At 42.4% G+C, this 22,336-nt stretch overlaps 1 protein-coding gene across 1 annotated transcript in view; it reads left to right on the top strand.

Moving 5' to 3' along the window:
- The first annotated feature begins 2,043 nt into the window (after window positions 1-2,043).
- Window positions 2,044-22,336, top strand: part of NINJ1 (ninjurin 1) — a 34,151-nt gene continuing 13,858 nt past the window's right edge. The window contains exons 1-2 of the mRNA XM_037904470.2: window positions 2,044-2,495; window positions 20,306-20,540. Coding sequence (XP_037760398.1) covers window positions 2,415-2,495; window positions 20,306-20,540 — 316 coding nt within the window. The 5' untranslated portion in view covers window positions 2,044-2,414. The remainder of the gene's footprint in view (window positions 2,496-20,305; window positions 20,541-22,336) is intronic.

Here is a 22,336-nt window from a genome sequence, read left to right as displayed (position 1 = left end):
TATATACTAAGGAATTATTCTATATTTAGATACAATTACTCAGCTCTAAACAGCATAAGAATAGAGCTACTGAACAACTTGTAACTGTGCAAAGCCTTTTCAGTGTTGGAAAGCAACTTCAGTTGTAGCTATGCTGCTGTTTGAGAAGGGATTATATGTGTGTGTTAAAGGAAGAGTCCACGTAATTTTTTAATCTATACTCATTCAATCTTCGGTAATCATAGATGTTAATTGTAACAGTAGTAAATTTAAAAAAACAACAGGAAAAAAATTGATTGAAATTATTTTCCTCTATTTCTTTTCACATTGTTTACTTTTTGCAGTTGACAGCACTTTGTGTATAGTCAGTTTCACAGTTTCTACCTATTTTAGGAATCTGTGCTGGTGTCCTTTACCATAAAATCTGTACACTGTACAGTCTGTCATTCCTTTTTATGTGGGTCATTCACACAGTAACAGAGAAGAGAAATATTTCTAGAAAAATAGGACAAGGAGATTGCAAACCCACAAACATTGGAAGGAGGACACAGATTTTTTTTTTAATAGAATAAATTTCAAGTTGGTGACTTTTTAATCTCCTCAGTGTTATTGGTTCATTAAATTTTTTTCTAAAGTACATTTTTTTCTGACATTTATCTGAAGGTCTTTGTAGGCCGTGAATAAAAAGGACATTTACAACGTAAATAACTATTCTACGGTTGAGATACACAAAGTCTAAGGTCAAGTGCCTTCATCCATCCAAAAAGTACAAGTTCCTGTATAGCCCCATTTCTTGATGTATATTAGGTTAGTCATATTTGGCTGTGTTTGACCCATTGAATTATAACAGCTATTTCTACACAGCCCAACCTGGAAGGAATGGCTTATCTGCCAAAGCCCTGCATTAACCAGCAGGATCAACAAAGCCTCCTAGTAAGGAAGATAATTGGATTTACTTACTATGGAAGGGGTTAAACATCTTAAAACAGAGCTGTTATCTGCTCTGCATGGACATAAAAGATTCCTTGGTGGTTTTTGTCAGAGTAGGGGGTTTGCCTTCATCTCCTTGGTGAAAATGTCTCATCCCCGATTGTTCTATAGTATGTTACGTGCTGGCTGCCATCTCCTTGCATGCCAGTGATAGGTATCACAAGCAATTCAGGTCCTGACATAAGACCCAACTTTGCACATTATTTATGCCTGTGGATAGTCTCACTGAAACTATTCACTTGTGTGCAGTGCCTCACGTCTGCACATCTTTGCCCTATTTTGTAAAGTGTTTTGAATGCAAGCACTATGCAAGATTTTCATTTAAAAATAATCATAGAGTGAACTGCAAGGAAGTGCATGGTCCTCGTACTAAAAGACTGATAAGTTTTGTATATTACTGTGGCCACTTATCTAATAGATGTTTGGAGAGTGTGGTCCTGTGGTTAGTGCAGTGGGCTGCGAATCAAGATTTGTGGGTTCCATTACCATCTACTTCTAACTTGCAGTGTGACCAACTCTTGTTATTTTATTGAGAGTCTTACATTTGGTGTTTTTCTTGATGCACCAGCTCCTGGAGTCATGTTATTTTATGAGAATGTCAACTTTCATTTTTTAATTCAATTTTTAGCCCTCCCATTTCCAGAGAAAAGCTTGAAAACCTGTCCTAAGTGTGTCCTAAAGGTTTGTAAACCAGAAAGCAAGAACTAAAAATATATTTAAAGAAAAACCATCTCATCTGAAAAACCAATCTCAGGATTTTTGAATATTCAAGTGTCTCAACAGCGGCCGGCGCCAGATGCTTTAGAGGGAATACCGGAATAGGGCAATTTATGGAGTGATCCATTCCCCATCATCCACTCCCAGGTTCCCACAGTAAGAGGTTTAGAGACACCTGCAGCATGGGGCTGCATCCCTGAGCATGGCCATTAGCCACTGCTGGACCTATCCTCCGTGAATGTTCTCTAATGCTTTTTTTTTTTTTTTTTTTTTTTTTTGAAGCCAGTGATACTTTTAGCCCTCACAGCATCCCCAGCAAGGTGTGCTGGGTGAAGAAATATTTCCGGTTGTTGGTTTCCAATCTGCTGCCTCTAGAGTTAACCCGGACGCCTGCTTCTTCTTCTGGTCTGGCTCCGTGCCCCGCGGAGCCGACAACGTTTCAGAACATCCTCCGGCCACTCACCCAGGCGCTGGCAGCTCCGCCCGCGCAGACAGGCGAGGCTTGCCCGGGCGTGCCGGGCCGAGACGAAGGGGAATCCCGGGCGGAAAGGGAAGCAGTCACTGCGGAGCGGGCTCCGAGGCGGGACTCTCCGGGCCGGCCGCCGCATGCGGGTGCGCGGCGCGCTGGGAAGGCAGATACCGGGCGCGGCTGGGCCGGCGGATAAGCGGCCCCTGCGGACAAGCGAGCTGCAGCCGGAGCGCCTCCTCCCCGCGGGCGGCCGAGCACCATGGCCGCGGCCTCGGCCTCCGAGACCCTCGAGCTGAACGGGCAAACCGGCGGCGGCGGCGAGCGAGCGCCTCCCGACAGGGTAAGGAGCAGCGCGGGGCCGGGCCGGCGCATCCTGCGCGGCGGGGCTGGACCAGCTCCCGGCCCGGGCTGAGGCCTGGCGCCTGAGGGGGCCCCGGGGCCGTAGCGGCGCAGGCGCTGTCCGGCCCGGCCAAGGCGCGGGGCTCTGGTCCGACAGGCGCGGGGCTGGCTCCCGCTGGGCCCCGAGGTGGGAGATGGGTCAGGGGCTGACAAGCCAGAGGTCAAAGCGCTGGCCCCGGAGAGGGGAGTGGGAGCCAGGCCCTTCACCCCGCAACGAGACGGGGCTGAGCGAGCCCCTGCCACCGCTGCCCGTGTGTGCTCCGGGCTGAAGGGAGGAAACCCATCACCTGCCAAGTGCGAACGGAGGAGAGCGGGAGCAATCTCTGCCCTGCAAAAATATGCCTTAGGTTTTAATCCTGAACCCCATTCGTATGGGGGGTATTGTGTCCTGGGTTAAATTTAGGAAGAGCATCTAAGATTTGAGGTGCAAACGCCTCCCCCCCCCCCCATTTCCATGTACTTCAGTCAGTCCCTCAGGGAATGGATAATGTAATTTGCATTTATCACACTAAAACAGACTGCAAATAGCATGCAAAACTTTTTAAGTTCCTTCTTTGTTATTAATTTACCTAGAAGCAGGATTACACCTGTGCTTTCGCTTCATATATATGAAATAAAACTATGATTAACAAAGTGCTTTCTGTTAGAATATAATATAGCGTGGTCCTATTCAGACTTCCAAGTTTGCCTATGGAAGGGTAGTAGAGAATCATTCTTCCTCTCTCAAAATGCTGGCCCGCCACTCCCTGCAGCTCCCATTGACCGGGAACGGCAAACCGCGGCCACTGGGAGCTGTGGGGGCCGTGCCTGCGGACGGTCAACGTCAGCAAAATGGTTTGTGGCCCACAATCAAATTCTCCTGACGGACCGCAGGTTGCCCACCACTGCTGGAGCTGCTACCTTCCCTTGCCAACTGGTGTTTCAGCACACTTGTTCATCCTTGGACATTGTCATTAAATTAGAACATAAGCTTTTCGGGGCTGGGACTATATCTTTCTACATATTTATACAGTACTTAGGCCAATGGGGCTCCAAACCAGAAGGTGGCCTTTAGGTATTACAGTATTACAAATAATAAACAATGTAGTTCTATTAAGTTCAAGGGGAGTTTTTAGGAAATGTGTGTGCTATAGCTTGCTGTCAATTCTAACCAGAGACTATTTGCCACAGAATCACTCACTACAGTGCATATACATAGGAAGGATGACTTTGCTAATGAATATATGGCTGACTCATAGCAGTATGTGACCAAGGAGTAATTCTACAGTATTTAAGGGAGTTAGGAACTCCAGTAGCTAGTGGAATTTGAGTAAGGACAGCTGATTTAAACTGAAGCCACGGCTCAAATATTTAGCAGATAATGCTTACTACAAATGTCAGTTGTTCATATCCCCTTTGGAAATCTGATTCTGAGACTATTTTGAATGCCTTGAATCTCAAATATACTATAGTTGACCAGAAAAAAAACTTTTTATCTATTCCTTCCAAGATTGGCAGAACCTTTCTCTAGTAGAGTTTTTCTGTCTTTCCTGCTTGAGTGCACAGCTTTTAAAACAACAACCCCTATTTTCTAATTTTCTTACGGTCACATTTGTATAAGCTGTTTTTGAATAGACTGCTCACTCAGCTTGATGGAGAAATCTCTCTTTTGGCCTGAAATCTCCCGCTTTGTCTATTCAAAATCTATGTTTTAAAATACTGAGACATTCATTATCCACTGAGAGCAGCACAAAGGAGCATAGGAAAGTTGATTAACTGTCTGTTTGTTTGTCCTCAGCCTTGAGGCTGTTCAGCTCCTAGCTCCAGGTATCCAGTCCCGCTCATCATACAGCCCTCCACTCAAGCCTGTGCTCACTTCTCCACCTCCTCTTAGGTAGAGCTGCTGTGAGCAGCAACAGAATTGAGTGCATTCTTCCTTCCCTACAGAGCAGCTCTAGCAACTCAAGGAGAAGCAGAGAGGTCCTCTTTATGCACCTGAACAGTGAGGGGGATAGAGAAGACACCAAAAGAGGTTCAGGAAAAGATGTGTGTGTGTTTGGGGGGGGGGAGGGAAGAGGGCTGCCTGAAGTGAATTACTTAGGATTGTTTGTGAATTTTTCATGAATCAGTCCAAAAAAATGAACCAAAAAAACCCAACAACCACCTTCCACCACTGATTGGATGAATAGTTGACAAACTCCTAAATCACAACATCTGTCTGTAAAGTATTGAATTCTCTACTTGAAAAAGGCTGGTCTCTATGCAAAAGTTTTTTCTTGGTGAAACGGAAGGTGCAAATTTAAACTGATCTAGTGTGGACACTTATCCTGGTATAAGAGAACCTTTTTTATGGTTTAGCTTAAGTTGTTTGTGAAGGGGGTTAAGCTAATCTGGAAAAAGCCACTCCTATGCCTGAATAAGAGTGTCCATTATAGAACAACATATCAGTATAACTGTAGCTGTATAATTGGTAAAACTTTCCCATGCAGTCAAGGCACAGGCACATCTGTGTAAGATTCCTGTTCCCACCTTGATGAGCCCTGTGTGTGATGTCATACAGCCTTCCTTACTGGCATAAGTTCTAAAGTAGATTGTCAAATACTGGAAAAGTACCGCAATTAAAAAAAATTGGTTGACTTCGGCATTACTCATGTCTGATCCCAAGTCAAGCTTGATGTACTTGAGTCAGAATGATGAACTGAAAAATTCTCTTTAGAACTGCCAATTCCTCATTTATCTCATTTTAACAGAAAGGAATAGCTTTGACTAGGTCATGTTAACGCAAAGTGGGGATGTTTTTCCCTTTCAGTTTCTGTTCTTGGAATTTTTCTATATACTTTAGTGGGTTTTCTGCTCTTGCTTTATATTCTGCCATCTATAGTTACTGTTCCATTTGTGGCAAACCTTTCCCAAAGAAACTGACACACAATCAGTCAATTAAGATATCACATGAAGAATAAGCAGCTGTAAAATTAACTGCAAAGAATATTTAAAACCAAATAATTCTATAAAGTAATGTTGTAGAGGTATTTACAAACTTTAATCCTCCCATTACACCTGAAATAGTAAAGTGTCACTTTTGTTTTGGCATGGGCGGGGAGGAGGAATGAGGCAGAGGCTAAGGGTCAGATTTTCCAAAAAAGCTCAGATCCCTTTAAGGGTACGTCTACACAGCAAAGAAGAACTCGCAGCTTGCCTGTGCCAGCGAACTCAGACTTGCGGGGCTGTTTCATTGTTGTGTAGACTTCCAGACTCAGGCTGGAGCCCAGGCTCTAAGACCCTGTGGGGTAGAGGTCCCAGAGCTCAGGCTACAGCCTGAGCCTGGAAGTCTACACAGCAATAAAACAGCCCAAGCGTGAATCAGCTGGCACAGGCCAACCATGTATTTTTCTTTGCTGTGTAGACATACCCTTGGATACCTAAAAAAGGGGGAAGCACTCAGCACCCAACAGATCCCACTGTGATATCTATGATCAGATTTTAAGAAGAGCTCAGCATGGTGGATAACTGGGAGCTAAGCTCTTCTGAAAAATCAAGCCTCCATTTTCGATGCTAAGCGCTATTGAAAATCTGGCCCTTATTGACTAGGCCAGGACCCCAAGGGATCTATCTATATGAGAGAGATATATTAAGAGCCAGAAATTCCTAGCTTCTATGGTTAGGCTAGATTGTCACACCTTTGCTCACAAATGAGTAGTTCCTTTCTCACTTTTAGTAGAGCCTATTCTTCATTATTCCAATTAAAGTCAATGATCCTGCCTGAGAGATTTTTTCAAGAGTTTTTAATGCAAGTGCTACTGGCAATAGCTAGTGAGGACAAGAAATAGAAAAATATGGAAGCTGTCTCAAAAGTTCTTATAGCTGGTGTGTTATCTCACTGTATCAATACACACAGCATATTCTGTCAGATGAATAAGCTACCAAAGAGAGGAAAAATAAACCTAAAAGTTGCATAGCAAAGCAAGGGATATTAATGTCACATTGTAGCCATTCATACATTTATAGTTTTTTTTCTGGCTAGAAAGATATGCAAAGCAGGTAGTATATTTTCACTATTAGCATCCATAAGCAAATGTTAATAAAGAATATTGAGGTGTCCTGGCAGTCTAAAACTATAATGAACAAACTTCAATACATGTGAGAACCTGAAATAATTATTCTGTTCTTCACTAGAATGAAATGTGTCCTGAAGCATTACATATTTCAAACGGAAACTCTGTATCATCTAATGGCTAGTAGTAATTATTTATAGCAAATGCAACATGTCAACAGAGCTTTACAAACAAACACAAAACAAACAAACAGTCAGCTTACAATGTAATTCTGACAAATGCTGTAAGACCAAATAGCTGTGGAGTGGAGAGATGGAAGGTGAAAGCCAGCAGTCTACAGATGCTCTAAAGATCATTTTAAAAACAAGTTCTCATTGTCTTAAATTATTAAAACTGATTTTTAGAGTTGGCTTTTTCAGCATTTTTGTTGGTTTACTTTTTGCATAGCCGGTCAGTTTGGGTAATAAAAATATTCCAAACAGGATTTGAGAAAAGAAAGGCGACTTGACATACACGAAAGATGAAGCTGTTCTAAACATAGGTAACAGACCGAAAAGAAGTACAGATTCAAAAGCAGGATGAGCCACCAAGGGAATATTTAAAAATTTAGAACCTCTGGGGAGAGAGTCTACCCTTATCTGCTCAATGCCCAGACTTAAGCTACTCATTTAGGGCCCAATCCTGCATACCCCAAAACTCATTAGTTTTACAATATTAAAATCTTCATGGAACAAAGATGCACAAGTCAGTGATGCTTATTGGCAAGGAAACAGTTACACTGAGGACTATAAAAGAAAAGGACCAGAACAATGAAGATTTGAATCTGGGCAGAATCTGATAATGCTCCACACAAAGCAAAACCCATTGGAGAACATGTGATGTGCCATATGATTACAGGAGTCAGACCTCTAGTACCCTGCATTTATCATCTGGATTAAGTTTAGTTCTCAGTTGTAGTAGTACTTTTAAAACTTATTTTGAAGCTATCAGAATGTCTGCAAGCCACAGCAGGGCTCTGTGAAAACCTGCCACATTAGTCATCTTGTCTTCCAGAATAGTATTCCCGGATTTCATGAGCTTTGTAGTTAGAACTCTCATGTGCGATTATAAAGCATCATTAAATAATCATATTGGCTCTGAATATTCGTTTTCTTCTATAGAGGTTGTGTCATGCAGAGAAAATATTAGTTTGTATTAAAGGAGAAACCTTTGCTGTTTCACCGCATAGGGTGGTAATTATACTGCTTCAGGGCCTAATCTTGCTCTCTTTGAATTTATTGACAAGACTCCCACTGATTTAAAATAGAGCAGGATCAGTCCCTCCCTTCCCTTTGAATTTAAGTCTGAAAGCTAAACGCAGCCCTGGCATGGGCTTCAGTGGAGTTGCTTCCGCTTACAGTGGATTTGAATTTGGTCCAATATCTTTTGTAAGAGACAACAGTATATAGTTATACACTCATTCTTTGGAGCAAGTTCTACGCAAGCATTAACGCAATACATTAACATGCAGGGACTGCATTCTTGTCTAATCTGGGAATGATGGCAGATTGGGAAGCTTTCCTGAATCTGGGCCTATTTAAGCATGTTCTTATGTACTGCCCTTAGTGCAGTCCTGAATAGGGATGGACTTAACTTCATGCATACACACTTTCCCGAATCAAAGCCTTAATACAGAAATGAAAGGAAAACGATGCAGGGAAAAAGAAATCTAGCATGAATGGTTTTGTCTTGATTAAATAAGTTGGATTTGTTTTCCTTTTAAAACCCTTTACTACTTGATATGCATTGTCGTCTTGATTGCTTTCTAAGAAATTCTGTATTGTCTTTATCTGAATACATTATTAATCCTACTTTTTCCTTTTCTTTTTTAATAATGTTGCTATAATAATACTCTTGATTTTAGACCTGTGAAAAACATCTCAAATGTGATCTCACCAGCTCTCACAAGCTAAGCATCGTTGAGCTGGATTAGCACTTGAATGCCAGACCTCTAGAGAAAATGGAGGTACTACTTCAGGAAGTGGTGTTGATGAGGGCTTGTCTACACTGGCAAGTTTCTGCACAGTAAAGTAGGTTTTTGCGCTCAAACTGCAGACGTGTACACACTGCCAAGCCACTTTGTGCACAGAAACTCCTCAGTTGCAGTGCTGCAAAAAACCCACCTCAACGAGAGTCGTGAGGCTATTTGCACAGAGGCTCCAGCACTCTATTGCCAGTGTAGACACTTGATTGCTTTCTGTGGTGTAATTGGCCTCCAGAGCCATCCCATAATGCCTCAAGTGACCGCTCTGCTCATTGTTTTGAACTCAGCTGCCCTGGAGACATGCGCCCCTCCCCTTTCAAGGCAGGGCTGATGTTGGGGTTTCGCCCTCCCCCTGCCTCAGGACTGGTTGCTTCCTGCCGCTGTCTGAACTTACAAGACAACATGCTGAGACACTCTCTGTCCCCCAAAACACACTCTCTCCACCCCTTCATATACACACACACACACCTTGTCAAACTCTCCCCCACACCACTTCAGTTGAAAAGCAGCTGGCAATGTAGTAGGATGCCCATGGAACAATGGAATTGGGAAACCTGCATCATGTGATGCTGTGCCTGCCCCATGAGGCATTGCAAACCCTTCCCAAAGAACCCTGCGGCCAGTTGCACAGTGGGATAGCTACCACAATGCACTGCTGTCTTTGCCATGGCAAGACCTGCTAATGTGGATGCTCTCAAGCGTCACAAGGAGCACAGTGTGGACACGCAACAGCGTTTTAATAAAAGTGGTATAATTTGTGGTGCAGAAACATGCCAGTGTAGACATACCCTAAGTTCTGTATGTGGTATTCTTCTGTCTGAGTCAGTAGTTAACTAGTGGTTGAGTGTGGTGTTGTGGGCATGGTCCTTTGGCGGTTTTATCTTTGAGTAGATAGAAAAACAAGAAGCTCTCAACCATCTGTTGCATAGCTGCCACCATTCCAAAGATTTTCCTAGGCATAATACTGAAAAGCAGCAAGGGTTCTGGAGTCTTTTCAGGAGAGAATGCCTAAAACAAGATATTTCTGGTTGTGAGTGACCGCATAGTTACCCATCATATTTCTGATTTGTGAATGAGAGAGAGCCGGGGAAGCTGCGATTGACAAACAATTATGTAATCAGCTTAATGGTGTAGTTACAGGAATAACATTTCCACTTAGACACTGGGAAACTAATAGATTAGGTTTATGCTTAAAAAAAAAAAAAATCCGGAAGTTGTCCCCCTTCCTCACTTTTCTTCTATGGGGATTTTGTGCTTTGCAGACAGAAAGTATTGTCTATTATACACACGCAACGGGTGAGGTTTTCTGAATTGGCCAGTGCTTTTGGATACTTCAGTTTCTGGAAGCCCAACTTGAGACATGGGGCCTGATATTCAGAAGCACAGAGCACTCACAGCCCCAGTTGAAACCCACAGGAGCTGTGGGTGCTCAGCGATTCTGAATCAGGGTCAAAGCGTCTCAGATTGGATGCCCCAAATTTGTATTGTGTGCACACAAATCAAAGATTGCAGTACATGCAGAGAAGCTGGAAACTGAAGTTTAGTTTAACAGCTCTGAACTGTTGGTTTTCCAGTGGGGTCAGTTAAGGATAGATTAACAGTCGTAGACCTTGATCTTGCAAACCCCGATTCATGTATATGAGTAACTTCATTCATGTTGTCAAGTATCAGAGGGGTAGCCGTGTTAGTCTTTAAAGTGCCACCAGACTCCGCGTTGTTTTTGTGGATACAGACTAACAGATTTATTTGGGCATAAGCTTTCATTGGTAAAAAATAAATCCGTTAGTCTTTAAGGTGCCACCAGACTCCTCGTTGTTTTCATTCATGTTAACAGTCCTATAGCTCTCAATATGCACAAGCATTTGCAAGATCTGGCTCATAACTTTTAACTTTCAGGTCTCTGTTGATTTAGACCATATTCTAAAACAAACAACTCTGAAACCAGTATTTAATTCTGTCCTCTTAGAAAGCATGTGTATGATGGGAGAAATGTAAGAGGCTAACCAGAACAATAGCTGCATGTAAGCCAGAAGCAAAAGGGCATACATTAAAATCTCCAGCGCGTGAAGTCACGTGCATTTTCTTTCATACATGCAAGGGCACAAGAAAGTCACAGAAGTGAACTTTAACATAGTTATGGAGCTAATGAAAGAAATGAGTGTTCAGTGGTGCTGGTGTTTGCAGACTAATTTCCAGTGTGGAGAGGTATCCACATAAAAAACCAGCATGCAAATTGGTACTGACACTTTTACTCTCCTGACAGTGTAATTGGTACCCTTTTGGGGACTCTCAGCAGAGGCCAAAGTTTGAATAGCAAGACTAAATTCCTCTTCCGCCCAACCCCCCCCCCATAAGCCATTCCTCTTTGTCAGACTTTAGGCATGTTAGTGTGGTAGCGTGTGGAAGCTTAAGTAGACAGCGTCGGTTAGTGAATGAACAGGGAACTTTGGTCTTCAGGCTTTTCAATCAGGTAACTTTCACCACTGAGTCAAAGAGCAATAAAAGCTAGAGCCTTACTATAATACACACAAAACCTGAATAAAGAAAAGGAGTACTTGTGGCACCTTAGAGACTAACAAATTTATTTGAGCATAAGCTTTTGTGAGCTACATCTCACTTCATCGGATGCTGTAGCTCACGAAAGCTTATGCTCAAATAAATTTGTTAGTCTCTAAGGTGCCACAAGTACTCCTTTTTGCGGATACAGACTAACACGGCTGCTACTCTAAGACCTATATGTTTAGCAAACTGCCTTGATTTGTTTTCAAACTTTACCTGAAGTGGATACTGTCCCTGAGTTGCAACTAAAAACCAGAGCATTTTTGTTGTTGAGTCATCAGGTGTAAGGAATAAGGCTCTTTTTACAAAGGAAATCCCCATGAACTGGAAGCCACAGGGTCAGAATCGTCAGTAAAAACAAGTAGTTGCAAAATATTCTTTTACCCACACAGTTGCCAGTAAAATATTACTAAAATTAACCGTACTGTGGGGAAATAAGCATTGGGTTACTCGTTACCCTTTTAATCTTTTGGCAAAGATTTAAGAGAATGAAAACAATGCAACTATTCTGATGTAGTGTCTTAATTAGTTGGCTCCCCACCGACGAGAGTAAACACTGCTGGTGAAGACAGTGGCCCCACAAACCTTGAAAAGGGGCTGCAAGATGCTGGGCGGGTAGGAAAGCTCTGTCAATGAAAAACGAAGCTGTTCAGCAAATGGTTCTCACTGCTCTCAGAAGAGCCACAGAGATTGGAGATGGGAAAGCTTTTCACAGCTCTCCTTTTCAGAACAAGCTAAAGAACACACTGCACAGACGAACATGGTTTGTGCCCAGATGTCCTGATTTTTTAGGGACAGTTCCAGTATTTGGGACTGTGTCTCATATGGGCGCCTGTCATAAATATAAAGGGAAGGGTAAACACCTTTAAATCCCTCCTGGCCAGAGGAAAAACCCTTTCACCTGTAAAGGGTTAAGAAGCTAAGATAACCTCGCTGGCACCTGACCAATCAGGAGACAGGATACTTTAAAAGCTGGGGGGGGGGGGGGGGCGGGGACAACGGGTTCTCTCTGTCTGTGTGAGGCTTTTCCGGGACCAGAACAGGTCAGAACTCCTGTAAAGAGTTAGTAAGCAATCTAGCTAGATATGCATTAGATTCTGTTTTGTTTAAATGGCTCATAAAATAAAGTTGTGCTGAATGGAATGTATATTTCTGTTTGAGTCTTTTTGTAACTTAAGGTTTTGCCTAGAGGGATTCTCTATGTTTTGAATCTGATTACCCTGTAAGGTATTTGCCATCCTGATTTTACAGGTGATTCTTTTACTTTTTCTTTAATTAAAATTCTCTTAAGAACCTGATTGCTTTTTCATTGTTCTTAAGATCTAGGGGTTTGGGTCTGTGTTCACCTATGCAAATTGGTGAGGATTTTTATCAAGCCTTCCCCAGGAAAGGGGGTGTAGTGCTTGGGGGGATATTGGGGGGGGGGGGGAGGAGAAGTTTCCAAGTGGGCACTTCCCCTGTTCTTTGTGTAACACTTTGGTGGTGGCAGCGTTTAACCTAAGCTGGTAAGAATAAGCTTAGGGGGTCTTTCATGCACGTCCTCACATCTTTACCCTAGAGTTCAGAGTGGGGAAGGAACCTTGACTGCGCCTATTACCCCACATCCCCTGTCCCACTTGCTATCTGGTCACCCTACGCAGAGCTCAGATACCAGCTCTGCTGTGGCAGACGTGCGTGCATGCTGGTTGTTAACATGGAAGTGGATACACTAAGATCTTGTTCACATGAGGGCTTCTTTGAAACCATTCTCAGACACTTGTGAGGTTCCCCCTCCCCCCCCATATAGTCAGGAACTTGTCTGTACTAGATAATTCTGGTGGTAGGAGCATGGCACGGGATTGCATCACACCACTCTGTGACTAAAGATGCAAAGTATTTGCAGTGGTGCAGAAACATGCCAGTAGTATTGATGTTTTAGTTGCTTGGGACAAGACTCACCATCATCACATCCAGTACCGGGGCGTAACGGCTTACTTTCACCTCTGGCCGTTACGCCCTGGTACGGCGTACCGGCAAGAGCCGGTGTGCTGTATTGAGGCAGCCCGGCTTCCCCAGGGGGCAATTTAAAGGGCCTGGGGCTCCCAGCAGTGGCTGAAGCCCCAGGCCCTTTAAATTGCCTCCAGAGCTCTGTTGTTGGAGCCCTGAGGTAGCGGCTGCGGTGGCTATTTAAAGGGCCAGGGATTCCCCTGCTTCTACCACCCCTGCCCTGGAGCCGCTACTCCAGGGCTCCGGGGGCTATTTAAAGGACTGGGGTGGTATAAGCAGGGGAGCCGCAGGCCCTTTAAATAGCCCCCAGAGCCCCAGGCTGCTACTGCTACCCCGGTGGGAGAGGAGAGGGGAGGGGAGAGGGCACTTACCTTACAGGGTGGGCTGGGGCTGGCTCTGACCCCCTCAGCCCCGCCCCTTCCGCCCTAGGCTCCACCCCTTCTGGGGGCCAGAGCTGGCCCCAGTGTACTGCTAGGTCACTCGACTTACTTTCACCCCTGCTCATGGCAGTGCTCATGTAAACCAAGACCACATCTACATTAGGCAGATCGCCCAAAGTTATACATTCACTGGTGTAGCCCCACGAGTGACAGCAACAGTGCTAGCTCTAGTGTAGTGCTGAGAGTTGCTTACATTTTTTATTGCACGTCATCTAGACCTATCCAAGTAAGGTTAGCTGCATATTGCAGGGATGCAATTCTCTGGTGTGTGCAAGGCTCTTAAGGTACGGCACTGACTGTGAGGCAGAGAAACAGCTTTATCCCAGCCACATTTATGCAGAGAGCTCCAGGAAAAAAGGATGGGGAATATATTTCATAGAATTGTCTCCCCACTACTCCATAAGCTGTCTGGCAGCAGGTGTCCTCTCACTGCTCCTTATGGATCTTCACACAGTTTGGGTAAAGATAAGCATGTTGGAAAAAGCAGTAAGGGAGACAGACCCTAGACATGTGCATGGAAAGAACCTTCTGTAGCTGGATCTTACCCTTCCTGTATACATTTGTAGAAAGGGGGAAATACAGTCGCACCATCACTCCTGCCCCAAATACCAGAGGGCCCTCTGAAGATCCAGCCTTTCACTGCCTGAGGGAGGGTCTCTCTGTAGTGGAAACACTTTATCTTGCACTCACTGGAAAAGGTTACTATAGTTGGAATCTGTGCCCATTTATTTGTAGTCTCCCCTCTGTGTGGGAAGCTCCTTAAAAAGGGCCAGGCACTGGCTGAGGAAGTGCCAGCAGTATTTCAGAGTGCAAGTGAAGGGGTAATTGTAGCACAGATAGGCAAAGCCATGCTAGCTTTAATCTAGCTAGCATTGGTAACAGCAGGAATGTGGCAGCAAAGGCTGGAATCCAGAGTACAAACCCTGCAGGAAGCCTGCGAACGCTCTGGTTGCTAGCCTGTAGGTAAATCTGGGCCATCACATCTACACTACTATTGTCATCCAGGCTAGCTAGATTAAAGCTAGCATAGGCATGTCTATCCATGCTATAGTCACACCTTCACTTTGCAGTGTAGACATAGCATAAAGCTGCATTAGAACTGGACAGAGTCACAGGGTGCCAGGAGCCACTGCAGAAGAGAGCAATCGCAGCTCTTCTGCAGGGGGCAAATGTTGCCCTTGTGGAGGGGAAAAAGGTAGATACCCTGTGGTTTCTGAACAGTGCTTATAAAATGGAAAGCACTGGTTAAATACATGGCACTGTTACAGCATCGTCGCAGCGAGCACTGGATGGCATTTTATAGCCGCATAGCAAAAAGCATTTTGGACAGTTATTGTAAGCCTAGTTCAAGCTTTAGCATAGACCTTGCTTCTGTGTCTCACTTTGTTTTAGGGAGAGTGATAGCTCAGTGGTTTGAGCATTGGTCTGCTAAACCCAGGCTTGTGAGTTCAATCCGTGAGGGGGCCATTTAGGGACCTGGGGCAAAAACTGGGGATTGATCCTGCTATGAGCAGTGGGTTGGACTAGATGATCTCCTGAGGTCCCTTCCAACCCTGATATTCTATGATTCAGGCTTAAATCTTCTAAAGCCAAGAAGCTGCAGCACAGAAACCTAATTTACTGGTACCTGCCAGCTACATGCTGTTTCTTAATCACAGTATGAAATCATTTCCTGCTTTCCTCCTACATAGTATTTAAACACAGATATTGCTATCTAACGTGCCTTTTTTTCTGATTCTAACTGCTGTAGACAGCAAAGCCTCTGCAGTAGTACTGGCTAAATCAGTATTTTCAGCAGTTGCCTTAAACTGATCTTCCAGCATGTCAGTCTTCAATTCTGACACACTAATCCCTGCACTGTTTCTTTCCTCTTCCATTGCCAGATGGGAAGTACCTCTCCCTAATGAGGGAGTGGAAGTTACTGGAACTTTTCTGGTTACATTTTCCCTCTCCCCAAATAAAAAGCGATAAATACCACCATTTCCTCAGCTAAAGGGTGTTTGGAAATACTTGCATACAGTAGAGGACTGACATTTTTCAGTGGTGAATTTGTTAACTTGTTAGAACAGCTGCATCTGAGTTTCCGAGAGTGTTAGAGTCACCGTATAAAATGTCAATAGTAAATTTAACAAATGGGACATGAATTCAGTGGAGTGGACACTAGAACATCAAGTGTAGGTATTCTCTCCATGCCTTACTTTCCCCGCTATTTAAAGTAGTTATTGTTGAAAAGCAACTCAAACCCAAATTGCTGTACTTGTTTGCTCTATGAGCCACAAAAGCCCAAAGCACAGTGCTCAACAGAGGTGCTCCGCAGTAGCTCAGAACAGGAGGTCGGTGACTAAGGCTGTCTGTTGACCATAACCCTTACGTGGGGCTGGAACCCAGTGGCTACTATAACAGACGATTTAATGAATCAGGATATTAACCCTCCATGTCCCCCATCCTCCCAGGATGTTTAAAAACGTGGGAGTGCTTTTCCTGGTATAAGGACTGGGCCAAGTTTCACTCTGATGCATGAGCACCCTATTGTATCCACAGGTGGAAATTAAAGCAGAATGAGCCCCAGTCCATTTACATGTAGTTAATGAAGAGTTGTGTATTAAAGTAAGTTATTTAAGGCCATGTTCCCACTCCCATTGAAGCCAAAGGGAAAACAGAGAGAGCTCCAAGACTGGGCCCTAAAGATTTTATTGCAATAAGGATAGGGAACTGGGCCGGTGTAACCACTAGGCAGCTGCCTAGGGCGCCAAGATTTGGGGGAGCCAAAAAGAGGTGCCCACCCAATTTTTTTTTTTTTAACACTATTGCTGGAAAACAAACGAATAAAGAAAAGAGAACTGTTGTTGAACTTGCATTTTAACTTGTCGATCTCTCGTACATTACAGCTATAGCCTACACCAACTCTGTATTGTGGGCATGAGCGTACTGCTTCACTATGGTACAAAGTGGCAAGGACATCATTTTTCTTGTCGCGTGCAGCCGTCACCCATTCTGACAGCCTGTTTATAGTGCTACGTTCACTAGTTTTCGGAGGTTGTCGACTGAGGCTAACTATTTTTGTTGAGTTGTTTCAGATCTAAGACTCTGGCAATTGCTGCTGCATCATTTTGCTAATACTTTGTGTCAATTGTGTATGTATGTTCAGTATCTGAGTGTATATGTTTATCATATGCAAATGTGTGTAGTTTGTTGAAATTTGTCATATTGATTGTCAGTTGTTGTATGATGGAGTATCCGCCATTCTAATTTTATAAATTTTATTAACAATAATTGGATAGTCTAAAGGTAGAATAAAATGTAGTAGATTTTGATATGAAAGAATGAAGGAAGGAAGTATATGTGACTAAAAAGGGTGTATTTCCGATTACAATCAATATTGCTTAATTTTAAGGAAGAGTCATCTTGATCTCTTAATAAATGTTTACGTCACACAGTTGATGAAATTCAAATATAGTGACTCAGTAAGTGACATGTATTCTCTATCCTTTACTTTTAATAGTGAACAAGAAAAAACTGATAGGAATAAAATTTATTTTTTTTCGTTTTCAGTTGATGCAGCCTCATGGCAGATAGAGAAAAATTGTCTGGGGCACAATTTCATAAGTGGAAGGCAGATAAGCAAAAAGAAGAAAGAATAAATTTTCAAGCCGAATGTGTATTAATTCTAATGAACAATGCCACGTTATGCAGTATTCATTTTTGAAAGTTTATAATAAGCAATGCTCCGGGGGAAGGAGAGAGGGGGCACAAGGTGGAAGTTTCGCCTAGGGCGCAAAATATCTTTGCACCAGTTCGCAGTCTGCTTTCTTCATTTAGAATTGGAGCCTGGGTCAAACCAATCTACTATTTACCTATATGTCAAATAGTGCACTCTAAGTCAGTTTCTTTGGCAGGAAGAAGCAAACAATTAGCCAGCAGATACCTGAACAGATATTGTTATGCTTCCTCAGTTATGAGCTTATTGCAAAACCCCACAAATGGGATCAGTTTTATAGTCCATAAAATTTTTTTAAAAAAAAGTTATTTTCAATAGAATCACACAGGCCAAATTCTGCTGTTACGCTTGTGCAACTTTTTGATGTTATTGGCATTACATGTTTGCAGCCACAGGCAGAATATGGCCTGTACTGTACGATTAATAATAGGTGATATTAGTCTAAGTCTTTTTGCTCAATAGTGCCAACATTTATTTTGTGCTGCTTTTCCTTGAAGGTAATGGGAATACAGCCACAAGGGTTTTCACTTCTGTTAGGGAGACAGTATCATTCGAGGAACTGTAATGTTTATATAAGTGATTCAGTAGCATGTGTCCATGTCTCTCCCCCCCCCGAGGAAACTGGGGCAAATAGGGTTGGGTTTTTTTTTAAAAAAAAAAAAATTAATACCGTGGGAGCTAAACAAAGCTAAATAAATAGATATTTCTGACTGACTGAAGTTTGGATCTGAAAAATTAACACTTCCTCTTTTCACCAAGTCTCAGTAATCAAGCCCTCTGTGTGAGGCTATGATTACATGGCTTCATTCTCATCACTGCTGTCTCATGACATTTTTCTCTCAGTACATTGTTTAAATTGTGTCCAGAGAAATGAGGTCAAATTTTGCAGTTTGTTCTCTTGCAAGGAACTGGGCAGTTATGTGATATAGCATAAAACATTTAATGCACTGAAATTTTTCTAGCTTCAAAAGACGACAAGCACAGGATAGACAGTGGCAGAACTGGCTTTGAAACTGGAAGTTTGGATGCTTTGATCACAGCCACTGACCAGTTTAATTAGAGAGTGTCTTCTGAATTTGAAGTAACCTTTAAATAGAGACTTTTCCCCACAGTGCTTAGCCTTTCCAAAGAAAACATTTATATAGTAAAAATATCCCTAACAAATGGGAGTTAAAAAACCCAAAACCAAAAAACCCAGCCATGACACTTTTTATAATCTTTCAAAAGAAATTATATTGAAGTAGTTAGAAACCAAAGATATGGACAAGAGGGAAGTTCATATACAGTCAGTCACCCAAGAGAAAAGGAAGTTGTTTGCATAATTAAACATTCAGTAAGGAAGAAGAGTTATTAAATCAGACATCGAAGGTCTATATTCTGCTCCCTCTTATGCCTGTGCAACTTCATGGAGGTGGGTAGAGGTGCCTGGGTATATAGTTGTGCTACATGGGTGTAAGAGAAGGCATAATTTGGTTCGTAGTTTCAAGTGTGTACCAAGGGCCAGATTTTTTAAAGAGGTCAAAGGGAGGTAGGTGCCTAACCTGCTTTGAGAGAGACAAGGTGAGTGAGTTAATATCTTTTATTGGACCAACTTCTATTGGTGAGAGAGACACGCTCTCGAGCTTCTGAAGAAGAGCTCTGTGTAAGCTCAAGAGCTTGTCGCTCTCACCAACAGAAGCTGGTCCAAATAAAATATATTAACTCATCCTCCTTGTCTTTCTAATACCCTGGGATCAACACAGCCACAACATAAGCTGCTTTTAGGCAGTTTTGAAAATCTCACCAGGTGCCTAATTCCTTTAGAAATCTGTTGCCAATGACAGAGTTTTACTGATATCCTAAAGGATGAGGAAGGAAAAAAAGCAAGAGAGAACAGACCTGCTGTGTCTACTGCTTTCCTCAGTAGATTACTGCTTTTTTGGTATTTGGTGTTGGAAATCCCCTGACCTTTCAAAACAAAAAGTCCTTTGCCTTTGTAGCGGGGGCGGGGGGCGGGGCGGATATCTTAATCATCTCCCATCACATGAGATCAAAAATGGAATATCCACATACATATTGGGGTGGGCGCAGCATGAGAATATCCACCAGTGTATCTGGATGGCACAAAGGCTTATGCAGCAGTTTAATCCAACAAATCCTCAGATAGGATTATTGAATGACTCAGGTGGTGCATAGGTCTTGTCCCACATAGGCAGGAGTTTCATCCAGTATAGTGGGTGTTTAAAGCAGTGGCTCCCAACCGTTCCAGACTACTGTACCCCTTTCAGGTGTCTGATTTGTCTTGCATATCCCCAGGTTTCACCTCACTTAAAAACTACTTGCTTTCAAAATCAGACCTAAAAATAGAAAAAAAAAGTGTCATAGCACACTATTACTGAAAAATTGCTCACGGTCTCATTTTTACCATACAGTTATAAAATAAATCAATTGGAATTTAAATATTGTACTTACATTTCAGTGTATAGTATATAGAACAGTATAAACAAGTAATTGTCTGTATGAAATTTTAGTTTGTACGGACTTCGCTAGTGCTTTTTATGTAGCCTATTGTAAAACTAGGTAAATATCTAGAGGTGTTGATGTACCCCCTGGAAGACCTGTGTGTACCCCCAGGGGTACACGTACCTCTGGTTGAGAGCTGCTGGTTTAATGTATAGCCCTGGTTTTAAAAATGTTTAAAAGCAATCCAATTTCTACACTTCTCAGCTTTTAGATTATACAGATTCCCCAAACTTTGTCTCTTGTGACATGGAAATTCTGATGCACATGCTTCTAACAGTTAGTACATTGTATATATCTGCCTTAAGTCCAGGCATAATCTATTGCTCCTTGGTGAGAGGATCTTGGTAGGTGTGAGCACACAGAAACAGATGAGAACAGTACAGAGATGAGCAGAACTATTAGGGAAATCAGTCCCTGGTCCAAAGTCCCTTCTTTAGCTCGCTATCCTGTTAAACTTGATGTATCCATAACTGGAATTTTTTTAACTTTCAGCCTAGACCACAACGCTGGCTGCAGGGAAATGGACCCATTAATATGAACCACTATGCCAATAAGAAGAGTGCTGCAGAGAGCATGTTGGACATTGCTCTTCTGATGGCCAATGCATCCCAGTTGAAAGCAGTAATGGAGCAAGGACCTTCCTTCTCATTCTACATCCCACTTATTGTTCTCATCAGCATATCCCTCATACTTCAAATTGGCGTGGGCGTGCTCCTGATATTCCTTGGTACGTATTAAGAACATTATTATTTATTTTTCCTATAGGATTAACCCTGTTCTTACATTTTCCTTTTGGAAAGAAAGCTATTTGAATGGCTTTGTCTCAGAACAGGTTAAAATTCAGCTACAGAATACAGGAAATGTTTTTGGTATGTTGGCTTCCTTTTCACTGGGGAAAGTGGATTGCCGATAAGCTTCCTCATTTTTAATTGCTGACTGCAAGAAAATAGACTATTATTTCAGTGAGGCTGGAGGACCAAGGAACATGGTTAAATACAGTGCACTTTAAACAACAACAACAAAAATCTATATAGGGCAGGCTCTTTATGCACCATAGCTTCATGCAATTAGAAGCAACAGAGTCTTAAGGAATGACCAAAAAGTTATTCTGTAGCAACAGCAGTAAAAGAGTAGATTACACCTCCTCCCCAACATCTTTATTAGAAGTGACAGTACAGTCCTCCACCCCCACATTACCAATGTGACAGACTAATAGTGGTACCCTAGATGTTTTCTTTAGTTTATCACTAGTTACACCCCCACCCCAAATTTCTTTTACACTGATGCTGTACATGGCTTTAACGGCTTTAAACCAGTGTGAGTGAAAGCAGAATTTGGTCCTGAGTACTAGACATCAGCATAAGACTTGGTAAGAATAAAATCAACTTATTTGAAAACTCCCAGCCTTATGGGGTAAATAGGGGAACTGATATTACTTTGCATGTACCATAAATGGCATTAAGGAGTATTTTAGAATACTGACATTCTGGTTACCACACGTATCGTACAAAGAACAATGGAAAGATATAGTCAAGGATGCCAAAGTCGTTACAGGTTTTGACACTAGTGATTTTTAGAAGTATTAACTGGACTTAAAGCTAAGAAGAAGAGATTCACTCTTTCTAGCATCTCTTATTGGTATATAATCCCTTGAAAGAAATGGATTGACAGCCATAAGCTATTAGAGAATTGTTCAAAGGCAAGATCCTGGATTCTATTTGAGGAATGGTCTAGCTAACAAACAGCTAAGGTAGAATTTCTTCACACCAAAGACATGTCTAACCCATGATGAAGCCACCATCGCTTCATCTTGACTTTTGGGCCAACAGGACATATAACATCAGAGTAAAAGCTGATATGTCTATGCCTGGGAACCATCTTCTGCACTGGTGAGGAGATTCTAGCACAAGTATCAAGATCACTTTGATTTTGAACTTATTGTCACTATTAATATTCATTATTACCAGTGTTACATGTGTCTGATTACTGGTAAGACTAAAGAAAACATCAGTAGAGAAAGCATTTATACTTTTTCTGAAAAATATTTAAGATGATATATTTATTATTAGGACTCATTTAAAGATAGAGGGTGAAATCCTAGCTGCATTGGGCTTCAATGGGAATGTTGCCATTATATTAAATAATTTGGATTAAATCAAAGGGACTGATCTATGTAGAATCCGAGTTCTGCTTTTTGCATTTTCTATTATCCTCGAATTTACAGACCCCATTGCCGTTTCATGCAGCTGGAAATTAATGCAGCATTTTTATTGATTTTTTTCAAAATACCAACATTTACTGTACCAGCACTAGGAATTTCTGTATTTATACTGCAGATGAAAATCCAAGACCCAAGAACTAGTTATCCAAGTTCTGAGTTTAAAGTTAGACTCCTTCTAAATTAACAGAGTAACTGTGTTGTGTGGGCGAAGGGCTTGATCCTGTGCTCCTTATGCAAAACACTGACCTCAATAGAAGGGATGTGCATGGAGGGTGGGTGCAGGGGAATCCATTTTCTATACT

The sequence above is a fragment of the Chelonia mydas genome, chromosome 7 (genome assembly GCF_015237465.2).
Source record: "Chelonia mydas isolate rCheMyd1 chromosome 7, rCheMyd1.pri.v2, whole genome shotgun sequence".
NCBI lineage: Eukaryota > Metazoa > Chordata > Testudines > Cheloniidae > Chelonia > Chelonia mydas.
Note: the sequence above shows the minus strand (reverse complement) of the source record. Positions and strands in the feature narration are given on the sequence as shown.